At 41.3% G+C, this 24469-nt stretch overlaps 2 protein-coding genes, 1 long non-coding RNA gene and 1 other non-coding gene across 7 annotated transcripts in view; 2 read left to right on the forward strand and 2 right to left on the reverse strand.

Moving 5' to 3' along the window:
* Positions 1 to 27: 27 nt before the first annotated feature.
* On the forward strand, positions 28 to 1369 carry CUNH1orf74 (chromosome unknown C1orf74 homolog). Its single transcript, XM_085306612.1, has one exon. The coding sequence runs from the start codon at positions 28 to 30 to the stop codon at positions 850 to 852; it is 825 nt and encodes a 274-aa protein (XP_085162738.1). The 3' UTR covers positions 853 to 1369.
* Positions 1370 to 2169: 800 nt separating this feature from the next.
* Positions 2170 to 19378, reverse strand: TRAF3IP3 (TRAF3 interacting protein 3). 4 transcript variants are annotated; one of them, XM_085306591.1, is made up of 16 exons: positions 19060 to 19377; positions 15427 to 15843; positions 13917 to 14085; positions 13211 to 13268; positions 12952 to 12976; positions 12494 to 12523; positions 12122 to 12217; positions 8018 to 8089; positions 7615 to 7755; positions 6537 to 6674; positions 6170 to 6305; positions 5318 to 5380; positions 4829 to 4888; positions 4125 to 4273; positions 2597 to 2710; positions 2170 to 2401 (listed from the first exon to the last, which is right to left on the reverse strand). In XM_085306591.1, the coding sequence occupies exons 2-16, from the start codon at positions 15769 to 15771 to the stop codon at positions 2318 to 2320; spliced, it is 1680 nt and encodes a 559-aa protein (XP_085162717.1). In that variant the 5' UTR covers positions 15772 to 15843; positions 19060 to 19377; the 3' UTR covers positions 2170 to 2317. The 4 variants fall into 4 exon arrangements, with proteins under 4 accessions (XP_085162717.1, XP_085162716.1, XP_085162719.1 ...); XM_085306590.1 differs by having other exon boundaries at positions 2383 to 2710; positions 19060 to 19378; XM_085306592.1 differs by lacking the exon at positions 2170 to 2401 and having other exon boundaries at positions 2624 to 2710; positions 4125 to 4268; positions 19060 to 19378.
* The window catches only part of LOC146594980 (uncharacterized), a 47707-nt gene continuing 29539 nt past the window's right edge, over positions 6302 to 24469 (forward strand). The window contains exon 1 of the long non-coding RNA XR_014896053.1: positions 6302 to 6341. This is a non-coding gene — a long non-coding RNA (uncharacterized LOC146594980). The remainder of the gene's footprint in view (positions 6342 to 24469) is intronic.
* Positions 22525 to 22596, reverse strand: TRNAG-UCC (transfer RNA glycine (anticodon UCC)). The gene has a single exon. It is a non-coding gene; the product is annotated as a tRNA-Gly (tRNA).

A 24469-nucleotide genomic window follows, 5' to 3' on the forward strand; every position in this document is an offset into this window, starting at 1 on the left:
GCCGCTTTCCTCCGGCGTGAGGCGGCGATGGGCACGGAGGAAGCGGGCCCCGGGGGTGGCGGGCTGTCGGTGCCGGGGCTGGTGCTGGCGGCGCGGCGGGGGCTGGGGAAGGCGGGCCGGCGGCGGCTGGCGGCTGCCCGCGCCCTGCAGCTGGCTGGGGAGGTGCTGGCGGTGGTGGCGGGGCTGAAACCAGCCTTGCTGTACGACTGCGGGCCGGCGGGGGCTGAGCAGTTGCGGGACTACCTGGGGCGGCTGCGGGAGGCCGGGTTGGACCCCGGCCGCCTGCACCTGCTGAGCGTGGCGGGCAGCGTACTGGTGCTGCACCCGGGGCGCGCGGCCCAACGCCTCGAGGCCGTGCTGCAGGCCCGGCCTGCGCCCTTCCTGGATGTGTCTGTGGCCCGGGCGCAGCCGGAGCTCTGTGGAGCCTCGGCAGCCCGTACTATCACGGGCTACCTCTCGACTCTCCTGGCGCACCTCAAGACCGCAGAAGCCACTGCAGGCCCCATATCTTCCAGTGAGATTTGCTCTGCTGACTGGAACCTCTGCACTATTTTTGGGGTGCTCCTGGGCTACCCGGTTGCCTACACCTTCACAGTCRAGGATGGCTTTGAGAACTGCTTGGCGTTGATGCCGCTGAGAGTTTTCACTGTCCAGGCCTCCTGCCGCAGGATAAGAGAAGATCTTGCAGTCCAAATTTATTCCTTCAGCATCCCTGAGAACCTATATCCAGAGATGAAGGAGATGGTGGATGCCTGGTACAGCAACCTGAAGGACAGTTTCAGTACCCAGGATGATTTTGCAAATCTCTGCATTTCAAGTGAGGTGGTTACTCTTACAGCAGTGGCCTTATAAGACTGAGTTTGTGCTTAATCCATTTCTCACCTATATTAGGGACTGAGGTGAGAAAAACAGTTTCCAGCTGAATGGTGAGCATCCCCCTGAAGTTATCTCAGGAAGCCCTTGAAATTGTAGATCTCAGTCTCCCTTGAACATAAACTGAAGCACCAAAGAATAAATCATAGCTATCTTGGGCCTCTGATCTCTTAGGCCATTTGCAATTTAAACGCTTGCGCTTCCTAGAAGATCAGTCTGTGAATATGTGTGAGTACGGTTGCTTTACAGTCAGGGTCACGACTGTAGACTTTTTTTTTTAAGTTATCCTTTCGCACCAGCACTCCAGACACTCCCCTCCCCAACTCGCTCATGGAGGGAATTACTTCACGGAGGGAATTCCAATGCAGGGCATTGGAAGCTGTTGGTTTCTGTACTTTTTTTCCCCACTGAGTCCATTTGTGTGCCTCACCTTCTGTAAAATTGCGATCGATATTTATTGTGAACAATTAAAAGTTAATGAAATTGTAACATTGCATTATTTTAGATATGTGAAGTTTGTTGTAGACTCCATATAACAGTTATTACGTGTATGATGTAGTGTTACGYACCTCCTTGTAGCTGGGCTTATGCTGAATGAGGGGCCAGTGCTGTCATAAAAGCAGCACAGCACAGCTCTGGAAGGAGCTTAAAAATGATAACTGTTGAATTAATGTGGTGCTGACAATGAAAGGGAAGTAGACAAGCCCATGGAGATGCCACCACAAAGGCTGGAAAGAGCAAGGAGGTAAATCTGATTAAGAAGGGAATGTTTGAGGTAGGAGAGACTACACAAAGGAATACAGGAAACTTGAGGGATTGAGGAGTGTGTTAAAAAGTGCCTCCGAGTTTGCTCTGTTTTTCAGACACCAGTAGAGCTCATCCAGTGTTGAATATCTTCTGCACRGGGAGGGGAAAAAAGAGGGGTGGAAGGAAATTGTATATCCTCTTTTGCAGCCCTTTGATACAAATGAGTATTTTGTGTAGAGCACAGCATAGCTAGGGAGCTGGCAAAAAACCCAGCTACACCAATTGCTATAGAAGGTGAGAAAGGTTTGAAGGCTTGGACAAATGTTTTAGCTGCCTAGGCATGAAAAACAGGGAATGTGGTTCTTAAATGCATAAGATGCTGAGTCTCCTTGTGACCTGTCCTTCCTGTCCCACTCAGTCCTCAAACAGGCAATTTAAGTGGCTGTTGCCCATCAGTACAGCCTGAAACTGGGTAATGCAACCTTCAATTAAAAAAAAGAATAAACAAACCAGCAAAGAGGAAGGAATGATCTCACAGCATTTATTAGAACCATGGGAGTTCGTTTGGAGTGAGACCAGCTCAAAATATAAACCAAACAAGTATAAAAACAGTGGCATGTATATTGCAGTAAGGGCTTGTTGCTGTTGTTTTTAAAGCAGAAGTCAGTTCCTGAAGTGAAGTAGTTGTAAAGGTTCTTTAYGATGCATAATTTGCTAGGAAAGCTGCTATGGCCATTGCTATTGCYAGCACTAGGAGAGGGATCCAGTTACCATGCTGCCTCTGAAAAAGAGAAGTAAGTGTTACTGCAAAAGGGGTAGGCAGAAGAAACTTTCCATCTCTAATAGACATTCATTCATTTTTCTGCACTGCCCAAATAAATGAGAATTTTTCCCAGACCCATCTGCAGCTGCAGTCTGAAGGGACTTGCACTATTTGCAGTGGTGAGTGGAACCCAGAGAAAGGAACTTCTCCTACTTTGGACTGTTTGCTCTGGAAYTGATTAAGCTCATCTCGGCATTGGCGTAATTTGGTCAGGCAGGAGCGGTACTCGTCACTGAGGSCCTCCAGCTCCAAACGCAGCTCTGTGCACTGGAAACAAAGGAAATGATTGTTAGGAAGATTGATCCTATTCATTTTGAATGCACTGAGATTGCCACATCTCATGCAGTGGTTGTAGAGCTTCACATCCTAGTGCATTGGCGCTGTAAGGATGAGGGATTTTGCTTCTATTACCTCTGTCATGTAGGACAGAACAGAGTTTAGTATTATTGGGAACATGGTGATAAAAGGCAGTTGCCCCTCTGTTAGCGTCCCATGGCCAATACTGTTTTGCTGGCATCTTTCAGCAGCATTCAAATCACAAGGGAGAAAGAAGCAATAGCTATTTTTTTTGAGCACAAATAGCATTCTTGTGTGCAGAATGGGAGGAAGTAGACTGTAAACCTGCAGCAGGGTTTCATTCCTACACTCATTCTGAATTTCACTGACTTTGCAAACACTTGCAGAGTCCTTTGGCCCTCCCATGCTGTGGGGCATGTGAGGTGCAGGCACCTCGGTCATGCTGCACAGCCCCAAAGCCCAGAGGTCTTGCAGATTCAGGTCCTGAACAGCTGTGTGGCATGAGCAAGACATGAAGGCCTGTGCCTTCCTGGAAACTCACATGTGAATTGCAAGACCTGCTGAGGGAGATGTGGGCTTCCCTGAGCCCTGCTGTAGTGGGAGAACCCTCAGCGGCTGCTGCAAGGGGAGACCTGGTGGCTAGGCCCTTTCACAGCTGTTTCTTTTTCCTGCGATTGTGCTTTGCACACCCCCTTCAACAGCTGGTGCTCTGGTGCACTCACTGTGGCTGTGTTAGTAGGACAAGTTGTTCTCCTGAGTGACTCTAAGCTCTGCTGTGGTAAGATATAAATCCTTGTTTTATAATTCCCTGCTATCTRAGTACTGCTGTAAAAATTTTGTGAGACTGCTGTCTGGGCAGAGGGTGCAGTTTGTGCTTCCAGTTTCTCAGATGAGAAAAAGCACATGAGATCAGAAATTTTTGAAGTTTCTTGTAGCCCAGTTGTATGAGTATTGCTTTTGTTAGTAGGCTGTTCTGTTATTTGTAAGCCTTTTCTTCTGTTCTCCCTTTGYGCTAGGGCCACACTTCAGCTGTTGAAGCAAAGTAACTGGCTTTTCCCTGCAAGGCTGTTGAGGCTCTTTGGCCTCTGAGAACAAAGATGGATTTCTCTCTAGAGGGCTTCATAGCAGCTTCTGAAGCAGTGCCTTCTTTTCAAGGATGCAGAGTGTCTTGGCCTTACTCACAGATGCTGTGTCTGGGGTTTAGCTGAGGTTGGTACTGGAATAAAAATCTAGGGAAGATAGACCATATAAGTATTGGATACAATGTGCAGGTATGGTTATTTTTAGGAGATTTCACGTTTTTGATTCTTGGAGTACTTACACTAGCAGCACATTCCCTAACTAGATAATTTAATTTTATCTGTGATTTCAGTGACTTCCTCACCTCATTTTCCTTTGCCGTAAGTTGGGATGTCTTTTTCTGCATCTCATCTTTCAGAATTTCTTCTCCTTCGTTCTCTGGCTGCTCTAACAGAGCACTTTGTTTTTTTGTGGCAGGAGTGAGAGGTGGGGTCTGCGTGGTGAGAACCTGATCTAGAAAAACAGGCTTTTGATGAGAAACAGATCCAGGCACGCGCTCTTGCTCTCTCTCTCACACAAACTCAGGACACTTTTGAGATAATATTTGCATACTACAGCATAGAAGAGGCCACAGGAGCTGGATTAGTTATCATAGTGCTCTGCTATGGATACAAATTGATCATTTTTGAGAGGAATATTTCTAAGCAGTTGCTAGAAATGGGGAGAAGAAAAGTTAAAACTTCTTATATTACTTTCTTCTATCTCAGCTGTAATAGCCATCTCAAATATATTTTCTTCAAAAAAAAAAAAGTATATCAACTGAAGCAGAACTTGAAATGGAATCAATTTATTTTTTCAAAATATTTGCCATCATAAATACACTTGCATTTTAATGTTAGCTAGCAGGATATAATAACCTGCTATGTGCAATTAAGAAACAAAAAGAAAAAGACAACCCAAACTTTATGCTAAACAGATACAGAGTTCTTCTAGAGTCACTTGTAATGTCTTTGTGTGCAGTTAGAGGAGTAATTGCTGTTCTAGATCGGAGTTACAAAGTTTGCTGACCTTTCCTTTGAACCATCACTTCTGGAGTTTTCTGTTCATTGCTCTGGTTCTGTAACAAATCTGTGAATGTAAAAGGTCACTGTTATCATCAGAAGCACCCCGAAAATCTCTTCTATTTGATGTGTTTTATCTCCCTTCCTCCTTAATCTAAACCTTCCATGTTTTGAGACTCTTTATCTAAACTAAAGCAGGTAGAAAGTGGAAGATTTTTTTCAGAATAAGCAGTTTCCTTGGGCTGGTGGCTTTTCTCCCTTCCTTGGCAATTCCTGACCTGATCCATATTCCCAAAGAGTACAGGAAGTGCAAGGTTTCCAGTACCAGTATTTGGAAAAACTGAAAAATATTTGCTGCTTTGCCCATTTAATACAGTGAGGCACTTGGGATAAAGTCTATACTAAAGATGCTGTGCAAGGTAAGGCTGAGCAGTACTATACTCAATAATTTAAAAATGCTGGATCTCTTTACTTTGCGCTTCTGAGTATGACTTACTATGCAAATGGCTAATTGTTTCCTCCAAGTTTATCTTCTGGTTTTGTTCTCTTTGTAATTTACCTGAAATTAAAACAAACAAACAAATCAATATTGATGCAAAACTCTGTGTATCTTTTATGCAAGTAAGAGAAATTTGGCTTTCTTCAAATTTGCAAAGTGGAATTAACGTTGTTGGGAGGCTACTGAATTCTAATCTCTGAAGAAATATGATTCTTAGATGTTAACTGTGTTTATGATTGCTTCTTCTAGTACTTCTTGCATTCTATCATTTTAAGCATGTTTGAGCGAGACTTTAACATGTTATGAAAATAGGACTGTCATCCATTTACTGTTTATTAATTGTATCAAAGAATTTGTCATGTCAAGTTTGTGTGAATTTCATTGCCTCTATCTGAAATGGCAAATTAAGTCACTATCAACATTTATTTATACACTAATATCCATCGCTATGCAGCGCTTCAAAATAGTAATGGCTTCTGCCTCACTGCTCATGTGAGAGTGGGCTTGCGTTATTGCTGTTTGATAGATTTGCCAAAGGATGCAAGTGTCTTTATCAAAGCTGAGGGCTGATCTTTTTTTCAGGTCTCTCATTCCATCCTTTCTTCTAGGATAGTAATTCAGCTTCTCTGAAATGCCTTTAATCTAGTTGGAAACTATTTACTCCAGCAGCTCTTTTGAAAATCAAGGCTCTCTCTGCAAGCTGAGATGTGCAATACACTTAAATAAAGTTTCTTTTCTGTATGTCTGTGCTTGCCTTTAAGAACATGTTATTTGAAAGTGGTTTTTTTTTAAGGTATATCTGCCATTCATTTCAGGGACTGACCCTCATACTCCCTCTCCACATTATACCTTCTATAGCACTGATATGTTCTGCTTTAAGCTTGTTGTCCTCTTGCAAGGCATTGATTCTCAGGCGGAGTTCTGCATGTTCGTTTTCCAGGTTACGCAAGGCCCAGTGAAGCTCTTCATTCTGCCTGTCTGCCTGCTGAATGTGGGAAGAGCCACAACATCAAGACTGCATGTAAGTGATTTATAACTGAACAATTTGGAGAACATGTGATGTGGGCCTGAAATCAGATTGTGTGTGTAACAGCACTGCTTTATCAAAGGTGCTTTCTTGAAGTGATCAAAACGTATGTGCTTTCTCTATCCACAAATCAGAAAATGTGGATTCTGGTGGGCAATGGATACTATCCCTACAAGAGAACTAACATACTTGCAGTTTGCTTTGCAAAACGTAGAGATTGTTCTCGAGCTCAGCATGTGTTTTGGTCATCTCAGTCCATTCAGCTTTCAGTGTATTGTAGTGCTCTTTCCAGAGGGCACAGTCTTCTTTTGTAACTGCTAGAGATCGCTGGGGAAGAAAGTGAACACCTGCAGGTTAACTTCCTAATGTGAGGGCTCATAGCAGCAACCTACATTGAAGTAACAGTTGGGAAGAATCATRGTAGTTGATTAAACTCAGTATAGCTCTATGTGCGTTCAACCTGAGGAGGGAAATAACCCTCATTCGTTTTAGCTTAGCTTGTGCCTCTAGGCATGGTGTCAGACTGCGGGAGCAAGCARTGGGAGATCAGCTCTCTGCATCTGTAATAAAAAGAATTATGCTAACTTGCTTTATGTAGCAGCAGAACGTATGTGAATGKGACGCCACCTGATGGACAGCCTGAAAATAGGGAGAAGGGTTTTACCGTGACGGTTGGGTTGTTCATGCAGATGTGAGAATAACTACTGCAGGTTTACTGGAGGGCATTACCTGAAGTTTTGTGCCTGTGTGGATTTAGAGGTCTGGTAATATTAGCATCCCGCATGAGATATGATTTATTTATTGTTCTGAAAATAACATTTGGCATTTTTTGACYCATAAAATGCTTTACATAGAGAATATATTTTGGTCTGAAAGAGCTGTCTCAGGAAAAGCATCTGTAGAGATCTCATGCACTTAATGTGTTCGTAGCTTGTTACTTGTGTGTGCATGTGGGGAGGATGGAAATGGACTGAGGGACCATGGAGAAGAGGGAATCACACACAAAACTGCCAAACAACAGCTTATTTCTCCAGGTGTGAAATGTTTTTAATAACCCAATCTGTGGCTCACAAAATGAGTGCAGGTTATCAAACATATTCCAAAGAAGCTTGCCACTAAGGGGATAACTGCTTGAGGCTTTGCTCAGTAACTAAAATATGTTATTTCTGCATCTCTGTTGATAATGGTAAATTAGTTGTCATCTTTCACTGAATTAAGGGGCAGTAAAACTAGACTGAAGCAGAACCAGAGGTAAAATATCTCTTACCTGAGAGTTTTGCAGCTGCTGTTCTGCTTGAAGTTTGTCCTCAAGCATTTTCTGAAGAGCCTCTTTTGCCTTCTGCTCGTAGGTCTGTTTTTGGTTCTCCATCTCTATGAGGATCTTCTTCACACACTCCTTTGAGTAGCTCTTTAAATGAAGAATTAAACTGCTTGAAGGGTCTTATCTGACATATTTCTGTTCTTGCTAAACCTGAATATTAGCAAATCCACAGKGTGTAAATGCTGCTGCTAACTTGCTGAGAAGCCTTGCTTCAGCAAAGAGGAAAAGTAGTTTTCAGATCCATATCTAATCAGATTTCTTTAGAAACTGAGACCAAACCTATTGATTCCCTATTTCATTTTTGTGCATTTCTTAATCCATGTTTGGTTTTCAGAGTCAAATAGATTACCTGGGTGCAGGCCTGCAGTTGATTTTCAAGTGCTCTAAGCTTACACTTCAGTTTATCTTCATTTAGCTGACCCTAGAGAGAAAACAAACAAACAGAACAGAACAATTGGATCAATGTGTGGAATCATGACTTGCACAATATTTCCTCTTTGAAAATACAGTGTTTTGCTGGCTTGTGTTTTGGTTCACTTTCTTCCTTTTTGTATAATATTATAGCTAGATTTGATCAAAATCTTTTCAACATTTGGATTTCAAATAAGCTTTTGCAATCTCAGAATAAATAGGATATGGGGGGGAAAAAATACATATTGAAAAACTCTCCTGAGGCAATTCTACCAGTTAAAGGAGTGCAGATATTTGCAGTGGAATCACTTTGCTATTAACTTCTCATTTCAAGTTAGTCTGGTTGAATCTATTCTAAGCATCATTGCTGTCTTGTCTGCTCATACAGCCTTGTTTCCTGGATGATGATTGTTCCTCCCTGCAACATTCTTTGCCTAAAGCTCTGGCTGGTAATGTCTTGTCTTACTGGTTTCCTTAGGAAATAGCTTGGGTCTGCATTGCAACATCTCACAGCTGGGCAGGGGGATAGAGGGCAACAATGATGATTCATTTTCCCTGTTATAATCTTTGCTTAGGCTTTTTACCGAAGTTATGTGAAACCAGACTTGCATGCAAATTCAGATAAAATCTCTAGCAAAGAGTTCACACAGACTTTTTTCCACTGCTGATACTGAGAATGCCCAAATCATCTCTTCTTGCTACTGTTTGAAGTCAAGCCTCTGAATGAGTAACTCCYTGATGTTATAGGAATAGCTGTTAGACCTAAGCAAAACTAGGTTCTCTGGTGTTAAAGCACTGTTTAAATTTACGCAGAGGTATATTTACAGTCCCAAAGAGTCAATCTTCCAAGTTCAATTGTTCAGCTTAAAAAAAMCCCAAAGGCTATGTCTTAAAATGTAGGTGGTATTTTAAAAAGCATTTTTGTATCATATATCTAATTTTCCCTTGCAGTTAATTTTATTCTGCTATTTTAAAAGTTCATTTCAAGAGGATAGTAGTGTTTTATGGCCATTCTAGGCAGCTGTAAATGACTGTAAAGTACAAGGCAACTGAGCACCAAGCCTTTCCTACACTTGAGAGCAGAAATGTGCTGGCAAGCTTATAGCAGCTTATACATTGGCAAAAGAACATGCAGCACAGAGATTTCCCTAAATGGAATAAGCTACCTGTAAAAGCTTTTACCAGAACTACTGTGTCAGTGAGGGGTGCGTTAACATGCATATATGTAGGCGAGCATAAGAAACTATGTCTCTGACCAAAAAAGTTATGCTAGGAAATTTTGGTCCAACTCTCCTGTTAATGGTTATCCACCTAAAAGAGGCTGGTAAGAAAATACTGTGACTGTAGCTACCATCATGTGGTGGGTTTTTTTTTGTTTGTGTCCACCCCACCCCAGTTCTTCAGTGCCTTAGGTAACAGCTGACACTGCTTGTGGATCCTTGCACTAAGCCTTGACAGATAGCCTGAAGRTAGCTACTGAAATCCAGTCAGAGGAAAGGATCAGGGTTAATGCATTCCAAATATGCCTCTTCTTGCATATCATCCTTATCTTCAGAGTTTAAAGAGTTACTGGAATGAGCAGCTCAAAAACCTTTGGCTGAAAACTCTCTCCTCTGCTGCATTTCTCTATAGCATCAGTGAAGTGATGTGTGGGTGTTTTAAAACCGTTTTTGTCTGACAGCTGTAGTGTTCTGTTTGTCCTACAAGTGGTAGATTGTCTCTGGCACTCCTGGCTCTTAGTTGTTTTAAATAGCTGGTTTAAAGCAACAGTTTTAAGCACTGTTTTTGGAATATTTTCAGTTTGCCTAAACACAATGCTTTTGCTAGAAAAAAGGCTCCAGAGTAGCAATACTCTGAAAATGACAAAAAGCCTCTGCAGAATTGTAAGATACTCTCAAAAGTCAGGGTCAACTTTACAGAAAGGGAAAGAAAAATGTATCAAAAAATCTTAAGTTCATTCTTTAAGAATGAGTGCAGCTCAAAACTAATTACTCTTAATAAGAGACTTACTTAGCTTCCTTAATCTGACAGTTTCAATATATTTGAATCAATACATATGTAAGCAAGTATTACAACAAATGGGAGAACATAGGCCCAGATCTCTGGTACATAGGTGTCTTTAACCAAGTTAAAGTTGTTTAAGTTTAGTACAAGTTAAATAGTGGGAAGGGGAAGGAACCAAAGGATTTACTCTTCAGTTTAACTACACTCCTGTTCTCCTAAAGAGTACTCTCTTCCTCTAACAAATCAGAAAGCACCCATGAACACAAGAAGCAGGCTCTCAAAAATGACTGGCCAATTTACGAGTTATTGCCCAGTCGGTCATGTATATGCAATCACGCTTCTTAATCCTTTCTAATGTTTTGGAGGTTAAAATTGCTGCACCAATATTTAGCATCTCACCTAGGCCTGGGAACAGATAACTGACAACTGGTGCACAGCACATAGCATAGGACCTGCCTGTACCCTCCTCTGACAGCATCTCCTGAGGAAGCCCCTTTCCCCCTCTAGCCTGCCTCCCTCACTATGTGCTCTAGGTGCTACCAAAGGATCACTTCTCAGTATGTAGCTTCTTCTTTGTTTGCCTTCTTGGCTACAATGCCAGCAACAAGTTAATTTTTAGTCTCTGATGAAAGGCTGAATGTAGAGGTGGCAGGACAGTTTCTTTTCTATAGAAGAGATAGCAAGAAGTAAAATGCACCCACCTGTTTCTAATCTGAGGTTTCATGGCTACTTTCTGCAGTGCGTGTGTGTCAGTGTTTTTTCCTGCTCATGTTATATTTTGAAGAAGTGAGCAAAGGCGGAAGTTTCTAACCGCAGTATATCTAACACAATTTTTTTATACCATCTCACCCAATCATTTGCTCCTCTGCCCCAACAGAACTTTAAAACCTTTTTTTCTTTAGCACTGTTAATTTATTATGGCACAACAAAATGTATGTTAATATTTGATTTAATATTCTTATGTAAAATATTGTGTCACCATAAAATGAGTTATAAAGTGCATCACCTTAACTTCACCTCCTAATCTCTAGCAAAAAATGGGCCCTTGATCAGTGCTGACCAGAGGATTTAGTTTGAGTTGTGGGAAACAGTGAGATATAGGGCCATGATTCAGCAGTGCATTTAAGATTGAAGAGGTTTTTAAGAGCTGTGCAGTACTGTGTGCAGTATCTCCTGGCTTATATCTGGGACTGGAAATATGTCTCATGAAGGAACCAAGGCAGTGGTGTGTGCAGAGGATGTCTCTGCTGTTCTTTGTCAGCAGGAAACTGAGTAAGGTGGAGCATATCAGACAGATCGGGGTTCTTTGGTCATTGTGTTCTTGCTTTAGAAAAAAAAAGTTTTTGTTGCACCTACTCCCCAACAAAAAACATAATGTTTTACGTGCATCTAAATTTTTTATTTTAGCCAGAAAAGTCATTTTGACAAAATAATTTGAAATTTGTCTTCACTGGGGCAGAAAAGATCACAGATTGTTGTTTGCCTTCAATCTGATCTTTTCCATTTATACTTCCATTTGCTTTTTGTTTAAGAAACACTGTAAAAAGCAAGTATAGGAAACCCAAAACCTTAAAGAATAATAATAGGGGAGGGAAAGCTAATACTTCCTGTTAATCTGAAAGAAAAATAAATAAATAAAATAATAAAAAGTAAATCTAGTAACCATGTTTTCATCAAACATGGGGACAAAAATGAAAAAATTCAAGCAAAGTAAAACCTTGACTTCTTTCTGAGTTTGTATTCAACTAGTCGTAAAAAGAAAGATGACTGAAACGAAAGAGGAAGGTAAAGTAGTGCCTTTCTGCCCAGGTAAACAGTTYTGCATGACATCTTATCTTCTAGCAAATAGAGTTGAGCTTTAGACTTGTAACATCTCCAAGCCCCTAAAAAGTTAAGATTAGGCAGAGCTAGAAATTAGCTATTGGAAATAAAATGAGACGTGTGGGTCCTTTTTGCTTCTGTACATAAGCTAGGCCCTGCCAAGACAGAATCTCAATCCCAGCACCAGCTGGAATTGTTTAGTGCAGTCATCTGGTACCTGCCAGGATTTTTCTGATGCTTGCAGCAGTGTGGAGAAAAGCTCCTGCAAAATCACCATTTTCTGCTTCAGCAACAGCTCCCGATGCAGTGCCTCCTGCAGATGAAATAGGAAAGCCTGTTTTTTATAGATGCTCCATGTGTGATTTGGTGCCTAGAGTTGACTAGTTTCATTCCTACAGCTCATAATTAGTGTTTTCACTGTTTGGTATGTTTGAGATGGGTCCTTGGCTTCAATAGCATATCTGTGCTTTCTCCTTGCCATATTAAAACTGGGCACAAAACACTCTTTCATTTAAAAACAACAAAAAACATTCAAATACTCTTTCATCAGTTACTTTCTAGATAGGTGCTTATAATATTTGGTACGTACCTTCAGGTAGTTGGAAAGTTGCATTATTTCCTGAAAGGGAAAGGGGAAAGTATTAAAAACTGTAGGATCATTTGATGTAACCATTCTATAAAATGGCTACAAATTTCAAACACTTTTTGAAATAAATAAACAGCATGAGTTTGGGTTTACTATGCAACAAATTAGAAACATAACATAGTGTCTTTTTTTTCCCAGCACAATGAAAATATGTTCTGTAACTCCTTACACTATTGGAGTTATGCCATTCTTGTCATAAAGTATATCAAATCAAGGCAATTATTGCATAGAAACAATTATATCTCTGAAATAGAGTGCCTTTCTTTACCACAGTAACAATTTTTCACAAACAAAAGCTGCAGAAAGATAGCACCAGTCAGTGTTCCAGTTGGAAATCTTAGAAGCAAATCTTGCTTTTTCGTGAATTCAAGAATAATTTATTCTTCATGTATTTAGCTTACCTTATTTAAAACTGCTATTCCGTAACTAAAATAAAAAGGAATATATGTTAGTAAGACAATATGATACCGATTTCTGAATCTATCCATAGCTGTAGATATCAGCCTCTACCCATCATCCAAAGCAGACTGTGATTATTTCTTTTCTACAGCTAAAGCTTATGCTAACATGAAATATATAGAGTCCTTTTCATCTAAGGCCAGTGACTTAAAGGTATCTATGAATTCACAACTCAAAAAAAGGAGGAGAGAACATGCTTACTCTGTCTGTTGGCTTGAGTCTTTCATTTTTGTACTTGAATTTGTAAGTGTCTGAGTTTCTGTAAAAAGAAAACAAAAGGATATGGGCCTGATTCCCTCAGCCCAAGGGATGAAGAAATACATTTTTGCTTGACTACGCATCTACACCATCTCAGAAATAGTGTCATTTTGGAGAATAGTTGTTTAAACAGCATTTAGTAAAACAACTGAATAGGGACAAGGAGCAAGGAAGAATCCCATTCTCAGATGAAAAGAAAAATGTTAATTAAATAATTTTCTGATTAAAATTAGCCCACAATCCTATCAAATAATCTAGGGAATTTGCAAGAAAACTGTAGCACAAAACTGAGCCTTATTTTTATCCAACAACAGGGTGCATTGAACTGTGGGCTGAGTTGGTTTATGCTTCCGTAGGAAAAATATTCTTAAACGTGCAGTTCAAAGGGGAGAAAAATTCAGACTAGGATGATAAAAACTTAACGATAGGTATGTTGCTGATAGCCAGGGAGTTAGCATTAGAGGGAAAGTTACGCTAGAACTCAAAAACCCAGTCTTCTGATGGTGCCAAACRAATGGTCCTGCATCAGCAGATGAGAACCTCCTGCACCTAACAAGTCCACTGAAACTTGCAGGTAGAAGGAAAGCGCTGTGGTTCTGGTTCTGTTTTGAAAGACAAGTGCTGGTTACGCAGCCTGTTCCTCATGTACCTTGASTGTCTGTGGAGATGCCTTTACTGGGGATCTTTTCTGATGAAACGGCACAGGAGAGAAAACTACTCGGCCTGAGATGCGTGCTGACCCCAAACTGGTAGTGTGTGTATGGGGACACACTGTGGCTCCATGGGCGTTGAAACAACACAGCAGCTTCTGTGAGCATCTGGAACAGATTGACAAGAGATGGGAGCAAACAGAAGAACTGGCTGTGGCCCAGCTAAGGCTTTGCATCTGGGTCACCTGGGAACAGTATGGACTGAGCAGCATCAGCAGAGATGCAGGGAGAGGCCGCAGCTATTTCCATGAGGATTTGTTACTTTGGCTGAAGTGATGTGAACTGCAGCATCTCAAAAGCCATGTAGGGGAGCAAGGGGAAAACCTGCTAGCTCCTGGGGGAATACAGAGTGCCCCAAACAGAATAAAGAAGCCAGAAGTGTGTCAAGCCCATTTTGGAAAGGGTGAGAACTTCTGGTATCAGAGAGCTGGATTCTGGCTCATGATACTACTCTGATTTGGCTGCCTTGTGTAGAGGTATCTATTGTGCACTCGGTGGAGTTCTTCCTCTGCTTCTGAGGAGAATGGCATGCCTTTTCCCACCTACTACTTTGTCTCCGTGCAGCCTTGTTCTGGTATGAGAGATGAAGCATGTTGCTACCACCAAAGAAACAAAGAGTGGAAGRCACTGTGCACGGGCCATATGCATGTAAATGCTTGCTTTAGATTCTTGCTGTCTAATATGTAATTAAACCTAGTGAACCAAATAGTAGCAGGAGGTAAATAACTTCTCTCCACCCTTTCACTCTGTGAAGGGAACTTGAAGGTGTGCCTGTGCTTTTGCAGTCATCTCGCATTCTGCTCTCTCTGGTTGCTTATGTCAGTGAAGCCCCTAGGATGAACTCATAACATGCTGGGGAAATGATTCAGTTTACACAGGGTATAAGTTTAGAAAGAAAGTCTGTCTGGCTCTGATTGGAGTGTTTTGTATAGTATCTCTCTCTAGGTATTATTCAGTGCACTGGCTCCTCTAGGTTAGTATTTGCTGTGCAGCAGAGTAGTGTGTAATATTGAATGAGTAACAGACTGTATCCTAACTCCTGCATACTTTCTGCTGACAGTGAAGGTGACAGAGGAAAGCCAAATGCTTAGAGCTCAGTTTTTAAGGGTAAAAATAACAATTTAAGTGCAAAACAATAATCTGGCAATTAAGATGTAGGGTTGTGCTTGGAGAAATGGCAGTAAGTCTCCATCTGATTCAAGTTTATAAAAGTTCAGGATTTGGAAAATGGGAGGAACACACTCAGAGTGATATGACCAAGGATAAACTTGGTCAACTCCAGAGTCCTTAAAGAAATGCAGGTTACTGTTAGTGCATTCTCCGTTTTTGTCTTTACTTTGATTTGGATCCCAATGCTGTTGAAACTGGTGGAAAGACTCCTATTGCTTTTGGTGGGCACTGCACAAGGTACATAGTGAGTAATTAATTGCCCTTAAAGCCAGGTATTACCTGGAATGGAACCGGTGACCTCAGATCCACCCATGGTGAGGGATGCTGGGGGATATATGTCTCATTCCCTTGTCCTAGGGGAGCTTGTGTTCCAGGGAGAGGTTTCCTTGGTTTGTTTGTTTCTTCAGTCACTAGGTTTCTTCTTCTCAGGAACTCTCTCTGCCGGGGACTCTGGGACTGCTTCTCTGCTTCCTTTTCAATGTATTTCCCAATGCGCCGGCACGTGGTCACGTTTTTTCGCCTCCGCAAATTCTCGCGTGTCTCATGCCGCCGCTCGCACTTCTCATCATAGCTCTCACTTGAACGTTTATGCCGTTGTGGTGTCTTTTCAGGTTGGCTAATCATGTCAGTAATCAAGTACGTAAACTTGCAAGTTTGTAGTCACCTCCTCTCCTTTTCACTTTGGGATACTTCTCCCTGAGGAAAACAAAGGAAAAGACACAATTCAAGTGAAAATAATAATTATTTCTGGAATTAAATAAATGTGAAATATTTGTAGATGGACAGCAGTTCTGGAGTTCTTATCCAGTGGGTAAAGGTAGTTTTCTTGTAGAAATCTATTATCCATGAACTTCTGTGTGTCAACTATGTAAAACACATTCCATGTTTTTACTSTTCAATTATATGGATGCTAAACTAGGGAAATGCTTAGAACAGAATTTCAAAAATAGTTAACCTYGTGAAGGGAGCTTCATATCCAGGCATTATTGCTTTGTTGCTTCCACTTGTTTCTCTAGGAGAACTGCTTTCTTGCTGAAATAAAATTCCTCTGCTATTCAGACTTTTTTTTCCCTGTGCACACTGAACTTCACTGCTTCTGCTCTTAGCCCTTTAGCCAACCCAAAGAAAACAAAGGAAGAACAATAGCTGCTGCTATTTCTGTAATAAAGTTCTTTTAAGTGTATGCTTATTTTGCCGATGCTTTTTTTTTTTTCCTCAGTATGTCCAAACATAGGTTTACTATTGTGTAATTTACTATTCAAGCAGTTGCATATATTTCTTAGTGATGGTTGCCTTTCCTATATGCATAGAGGTCTGGAACACTGAAAACATGTTATAGTGTTGTAGGGATATTTTTTTTAGTGGAACATCTGGAAGAGTCCCAAGAGATCTAAGCACCCAGTCTCTAAAAACTCTAGCTAGCAAGTGCTTCTTTCTTTTATCTGTGTTGCTCCATCCCCTTCCGTAGTACTTTGGCTCAGATGACTGCTAACTCTCAAGGTAACTTCCCTACCCTCCCCTACCCCCATCTCCACCTTTTGCATTCAGCCAACTTCTGTCCAGAAGCATGTTCCATCTCTCTTTAAAAACTGTTAAGAACCACCAGCTTTCCCAATGAAAATACAGCAAATCCTTCTTAGCCCAGGGGACAAAAAAGAGAGCTTTGGCTGCACGCAGCAAGAGTCCAAACTCTGCAAAAATGTTTCGTGAGGCTGGCAATCTCAAATCGCCAATCAATGCACAAACATGTAATTCCTAACTTAAATCTTTAAAGTTGGATCTCCTTCTGTTCTGCATCATAGAGGAATAATTCCCCCGATTTAGTGTGTGAGTGTTCCTGATGCTAATTTATATTGATGTAAACGAGGACTGGAATAGCTGTGTTGGGATTGTGACAATACCACATATTGGGCTGAGGGAAACTTCAGATATTGCTTAGATTATTGTCTGATAACATGGTCCAGGGGTTGGAAATGAAGATCTCTTCCAGATGTCATCCTGCATGTTAAAGCAACTCATGCACCTGGAGGGAGTGGTAACAACAACATGTATCTTTACAAGGCAAGGCCGTATGTCACCCTTTTTTCTGCTGTGACATCAAAATGCTAAGGCTTTTCTCTTTGGATTGGGCCACTAAAAATAGTAAAAGCTATGTTCAAGACTTCTGTAGCAACTGTTGGTAACAGTTATTAAATGTGTCTCTGCTAGGTCAGTGTCCTACAGCTTGCTGCTCTCAGAGCTTGACAGACTGAAAGATGATTGGCTTTGGAGTTGTGGATCACTCAGATGCCTGGCAGGCCTTCTGTACTCCTGCTAATTTCTTCTTCCTGCTTTTTGTATCTGTTATCAATTCTGAGTCTGAGAAGTATTGTGATGCGTGTTTGTTTGTTTTGATTTAGTAAATCATATTAACTTAGGATGGAGTATGAAGAAAGTGAATTTTGATCCAACTTAAATCTTGTTCTTGTCAAACAAAAACRACAATTTCATTGTCTCGTTTTGTCTCAAGCAATTATAAAGTCAATGAGTCTAATGAAAATAATTTGATATTTTTGTGTTTAAAATCAGCTCTATAATGCTTTTTATTGGCTTTGTTCTAGATGTGGCATAACCTAAGCATGGTTACCAGCACTGCCGTTTTACAGGGACTTCCTTTCAAAATGAGAACAGCCTTTTTAAGATGATCATAATATTTCTTGCTGCTAAACAGGGGAAATGCGTGCATATTACTTCAAATGCTCAGTCAGAGAAATGAAGCTTCAAAGATATTGCTGAAGTTAACCACTTGCTGAAAGATTAGGCAGCACTCCTTTTTTTTCTTTTGTATTTGTCTGAATATTCTGTGTTTTAGGACTTTTAATAGCTTTGAAAGCGTGTCTAATTTTAGTTTAAATTTACTGAATCATCCCAACAGTATTTCAGTATTCAGATGTTTCTTATTGTAATACATTTTGCAGCTGAAGTAGTCTGGGGCTTGTTATTTCCATACAGCTTTCATGTCCACATCATAATAATTTCATTGTGTTCATTTGGGGTCTTTTCTTGCTCACACACATGCTTTTGCTCAGCCCAGCAGGCAAGGCAAGGTCTGGCAAACAGCTTCACAAATTGTGGAGTCTTGGCATATGCCCAACAAACCTCCCTTAAAACCTGAAGCTGAGTATGAACTCCTTAATTTGGGACAAATATATATATATACATATATATATATATATGTATGTATGTATGTATACACACACACACACACACACACACACACACACAGCCAAACCTGATCTGATCCAAACTCTTAAGAATCTGATAAAAGCATTCTCAACTTGGTTTTCTTAATTTAGAAATGACCTAATCAGATGTTGAGTCTGGACACTGCTCCTTATACATTCTGCTCCCTTCCATGCTCAGAGGCCTGGATCATCAAACTCTTCTAATCTGAAATAGCTCAGTTACTGTCCCACCTGTTCCACCTCTGTGGTCTGCACATTCTGTTACTGTGCATCCAAGGAAAACTTTTGTAATTTATTTGGTTAAACAAAAAGCAAGGCAGAAGAAAAAAGAAATAAACAATTCATTTCTTACTCCAAGCTGAGCAAACTGTTGAGGCCTTCTTGACAAATTACTATTTTATTTTATTCTTCTGTCACTCAAAGTTACCCTCTCTCTTAAAAGAAAAAGTGTCCTTTGTCTTTGTTTTCAGGCTGCTATGCTTCTTGCTTCAAGGAGGGAGAAAAATAAACCAAGAAAAAAAACAAGACCCCCCACCCCACCCCTTCTTGCTGGTTCATGTTACAGCCTCCCAGTGTCAGTCATCTAGGCTGAGATCAGGGGCACAAAAAGCACATGCTGCCGCCTTTTAGCATACCAGCCTGCCGCCYCTGTCCATCCCTCGCTAGCCCCAGAGCAGTAGACACTTACCTCTGTCCTGTAATGCCAGCCTTAAAGTAAAAGAACAAAAAATAAGAAGTCTGGTCCCATTCCACAACCTCTACGAAGCTTTGGCGGAGGAAAGGGTGAGTGCTAGGTTATCAGGCACAAACATGCTCCAACTGTCATCTTCGTTCCAACAACTTCATTTTGCTACTCTCTGACTTTTTTTTTTTTTCCCTCTCTCTTTCTCTCTCTTCTAAAACAGGAAACGTATAAGCCGCAGTGCCTAACCCTGGTTCCTGTCTCTGCTCTGAATTTATAGCATAGGAGAAGAAGCTGCTAGGTGCAAGGCAGTGCTAGGACCTGACTCAGTACGGCATTTGGGTTGTCTTGTGATGCAAGAGGCTGCAATTTTGCTATTAGGGCCAGCAACTATCTTCTGGGCTATCTTACTTTATCAGTCTCTGACACTCAGAGGTTGAATGTTGGTTCAAGAAGTTGTTTGTGGCACACCGTGACTGAATCCCTCAAAACTGCTTTCAGTAAAGAATTCAGACTTAGGGAAGTACAATAATGCTATTATTTTAAGGCTTCTTGCAGACTGGAAAAAGTGTATTTTTTTAGCTGCTGGGAAGAGGTCACGAACGGCAGAAATTCATCAAGGTCTTTATAGGGAAGTGAAAGCTGTGTTAATGCAAATCATGCAGTGAGGTTGTTTAACCAGCTGTGTACTGGTAAAGGTTGTCTGCCTATTCATGTAGAAAAGGAACAAAACTGAATTAGAGATGTTATAAAGTACTGTGAGATTTATTTTCTAAAGACCAACCTAGAATAGGTACATTTTTTAAAAAAATCCATTTCAAAGACCCTCTTGTATAGCTTTGTTTGTAGGGTTCATGCAGATCAGGCTAAATCCCTATCTAGAATGAACTGAGACCCCTTTCCCAATTAGCCACGTGGCTCTCCTTTATAATCCTATTTCCTCATCTCTCCAGTCTAAATCTTTTTTGTTAATTTTTTAAAAATATAATTTTAACCAGGTCACTAAGGTATTACATAGTTCAGTCAAGTCCTATGAATCTCCTTGTCTTTTCTGCAGAAATACTTAAATATGGTTTGGGGGTTCAGCTGTCTTTCACATTAATTACCTTTTACTTAATCCCTTCTGTGACAGCAAGGTGGTAAAGTGAAGAGAGAAYATACAACAAAAGCATATGCAAATATCACAATGCACAGGATCCTAGTTCAGTATACCTCTCAAAACATTAAGTTTTAATAACTTACAGGTTTTCTGGTGAGAAAATAGTTTCTAGATGTTGAACTGCAGTAAGACACAAAGCTTAGCTTTATTCAGGCTGAAATGTTAAGCTGCCAGCACAGAAAATCTACTGATGAATGGGGTCCGATAGGGAAATCTTGCTGTCAGTTTACTCTGCTGAAGTGTTTATTGATCAGATAAAGCCAGTTACAAGCAGTTGTTACTAAAATATACATTTGCGTGCTGTGTCATAAGTTCCTGATATATCTCTTCTTATATTGGCAGCTCTGAAGAGGCCCTGTGTTCCCCAGCCATGTTGTCTTCAGAAAGAGCCCACATGCAACATCATAGCGCAGGATTTTTTGAAAACACTTGTATGAGTGGGAACACAACTGCTGTGATGTATCACTGTGAAGCCACTCTGGTGACTTAGCAAAGAGCACCCAGAATAGCTAGATTAACACCAAAATCGTGCATCCTGCACAACGTGCCACTGTGTTCTTGTGGCCTYGTGCTGACACACTAGCTGCCTCAGGAGGCCCCATTGTGTTCTTTAGCTATGTTCTTCTGATATTTTTTTACTTTTATGAGAGAATTAAGGAAGTCTGGAGCCCAGTCTTGAAAGAAGAGCAGACTCTTCATGGTCAAGTACAGATAGTACAGCTCTTTCTGGTGCAGTGGTCTGCTCTTGATGATCTCCAGCACGCACTCCTCTGATGCAGCTGTCCCATGACTCACATGGGAGATGGTTTTCATAGCAGTTTCTAGATAGGGAGGAGAGCAAGAAAAAGTGATGTCAGATGTAGAGGGGCTGCAAAAGGAACCATAGGATCAAGGTTCAGAACTATCCATGACTTCATTTAACGAACTAGTAGAAATGTTGGGGATCAGGTCTATTTCTTAAAGTTTAGAACATGTACAAAATTACAGTAATGTTCTTTCTACTCCTTTCCACCTTTTAATTAGTTCTAGAACTGAATCCCCATCTCCTGTGAGTGTATGACATGGATAGTTGAGTCAAAGATCTTGGACCACATTTTTTTTTAAATGTTGAGCTTCCATTTCCAAAATTATACTGCCACTTAAGGGCTGAGATTTCAGCAGTGCTGAGAAAGTAGAATACTGACAGGTCTGTYGCCAACATATGCTCTCTTCTTTCTAGAAATACCTTTTCTGACTCAGCAGTGGATGTGCGCAGCTCCTAAAAAAATGAGGCCCAGATAAATGTCAAATTTACCGGTATCAGTAAGGCCCAAGACACAGAGTGTGATGGAAACATTGATGTTGTTGGTGATGGATTCCTGTCACAAGGAGCTGAAGAATACATCTAATGCAAACTTTGTTGCAGAATAGGGAGCAATAAATGTGATGCCAACTTTACCTGGGGTCAGGGGCAGAACATCAGTGCTCACATACTGCAGCAGAGTACTGTCGTTGGAGTAGCTAAAATATTTAGCTTTAGAGTAACTGGGTGATCTGTCTTGAATGCTTGAGAAAAATAAATAAATGCAGGAATGTTTAAAATGAGGAGGGGAGAAACAAGGTCTTCCTAACTTATTTTTCCTGTAACATGTGACATAGTGGCATGAAGTATCTTCAGCTGTAGGTGATACTGTTCTTGCACTGCTGCATTTTACATCCTTGTATAGCAAGTGCATACATAATATATGGTCATGCACATAAATAATGCAGGGGTGTACCATTGACTGTAATGCGTAATGTTTTTTTTAGTTTGGAAGGTAGGTTTGATGCTGAAGTTATGCTGATCAGTATTGTGTAGAACAAGAGTTAGTGCATGGCTTTTATTAAAGAATGCTTTCAAGGCAGGCTGTGTTAAGAAAGATCCAAGGTATAATGCCTGTCTTCAGAAACCTGTTTGCTGTTGCTGCTTAACAAGATATAGGTTTTAGCAGCCCTTCCCTAGACTTCCTGTTTCTGGCTGGGCTTAGAGACGCAGCTTCAGCTGTGCACCCTTTGTGGTGCCTGTGGAGCTGCAGGAAGAAGAGTGGCCTGCATACTTTTTGACCTTTTCACCCCAGGTTTTGTCAGGAAGTACAGCTAACTGCAAATGTAGGACCTCAGGAGTGTGTATCATAGAATTATAGAATGGTAAGTTTGGAAGGGACCTCTGGAGATCATCTAGTCCAACCCGCTGTGTAGCCCATATGGGGATTGAACCTGCGACCTTGGCATTAGCAGCACCATGCTTTAACCAACTGAGCTAAACCTGCCCCCCTAAAGAAGAAAAGCGTGTGTGCATTGGCCAGAAATYGAACCCAGGTCAACTGCTTGGAAGGCAGCTATGCTCACCACTATACCACCAATGCATGTGTATCCCTCCTTCACTGAGAGACGATGGGTATGTTCAAAGATAATAGAAGAATGGGGCATAAAGTGTAAATCCTCCAAATGACTTATATTGTGTGTGCAATCTGCAGATTATACAGACTATGATCCCAGAATCCTAGGCAGATGACTTTCTACCTTACGGTTCTTATCTCCTCTTTTGAAGAAAAATTGCAGATGGAATCCTTTGTAGGCAGTGGAAGAGACTAAAATCAGAGGAGAGCCTGGCACTGGCTGCCCCAGGACTCTCTAGCCTGTCTCATGCTCACCTTCCATGGAAGAAATGATAATGATGCTGCCCTTGCTCTCCTTCAGCATTGGTAGGGCAGAAATAGTTATGGCTATGCAGCTGAGGAAGTTGGTCTCCATCAGCTCTCGTATGTACCCAAAATCCCCATTGAAGCAGCTGAGGTAGCTGTAACCGACATGGTTTAGGGTAAGCATATCAAGGCTCTCCTGGAAGCAGAATATAAGTTTGTGATGGGCATCTTGCATCCTCAAACCGAAAGCCTTTTCTTGTGTTGGCTAGAACACCTTGAAACTTAACTTGAGAATGCTGGAAGAAAGGGCAGCTCCTACCCATGTACCCCAGTCTCTTTCACCAGCTCCTTGGCAAATGCTGTGTTTTCCATGCTGCTRCTCACGCAGCAAGCAGATGCTGCGCTGAGCTCAAGGTATCGCTCCACAACCTATGACAACAGTGAGAAAGGTGTTAGACATGGGTACTCCTCTGTCACCTCCCCCCATGCTGCAAATGCTGTAACTCATCTTTGGGCCAGATAGGACGAGCGTGCCTTCCTGTCTATTGGTAATTGTTCTGACTTCATGAGAGGAGACATTGCTCATATAAATGTTTCTGACTGCAATGAGTTAAACAGTGGCACATCTAAGCCAAATATTTAGTATTTATAGAAGATACTGAAAAGGGATATGACTGCTTAATTGATTCTGTTGTATTCAGGGAACAAAAACAATTTGTATTTTGAGAGCCCTAAGGATTGATCAGACAAGAGTTGGGCACCCTGGTGGTGGTGGTGTTGGTGATTAGCATATAAAGCTGCAAACTGTGGAGAAAGAAATGCTGTGCTGTCAGCTTTGAAAATACAATACATAATGGTGTGAGAGATGTTAAACAAGCTCGTGCTGGGGAAAATGGAACAATGAATCTATAAGATATCGGRCAGGCTCATGTGGTCTGGATGGGGTGAATATCCATGCACTTTTTACCTATGGGGTTCTGGATTGTAAAACTACTTAGTCTGCTTGATGTTATGGTGACCAGGTACCCAGGGAGTGCTCTGTTTGCCATTTACTTTCTGCAACTTGGCCTCTGTCTCTTCTGTGATCAAGATATGGGACCTTATGTGTACCAGGTGACAAGCCATCTGCTCTTAGATTTCACTGCTGGCACCTGTTACGATCACCCATTACCCTCTGAGTGTCTCTGGATGTTCAGCAACATCAGATCCCCAGTGTAGGCCCCATACTGTGCCCAACAGCCCTACGAACCAGTGTTAGTTATCGAAAGCCCTCAGGAATTGGATCTCCTCTAGGTCAGTTCCACCTTTGTTCCCAGAAAAAGGGAGCAGGGAAACTATGTGCAGAAACACTGCACTATTGTAATGTGCAGCTGCTCTCWCAAACCCAGAGTGGAATTTGCTCCTTAATCCTGGTTTGAACAGACCACAGAGCTTAGATCTTTTGTGCACTTCAGTTCTATTAGTTGCTTTTAAAAATTACTAGGGGGTGACTAAGAAAAGGATTAAACATCTAGAATGGATAAATGCATATTTTCAAACAAATTCATTTACTGAGATCAAACACTATGTGATACCAGCAGAGGCCAAACATAAT

Source organism: Rhea americana, unplaced genomic scaffold, assembly GCF_003343005.1.
Source record: "Rhea americana isolate MKP2758 unplaced genomic scaffold, rheAme1 scaffold_241, whole genome shotgun sequence".
Taxonomy (NCBI): domain Eukaryota; kingdom Metazoa; phylum Chordata; class Aves; order Rheiformes; family Rheidae; genus Rhea; species Rhea americana.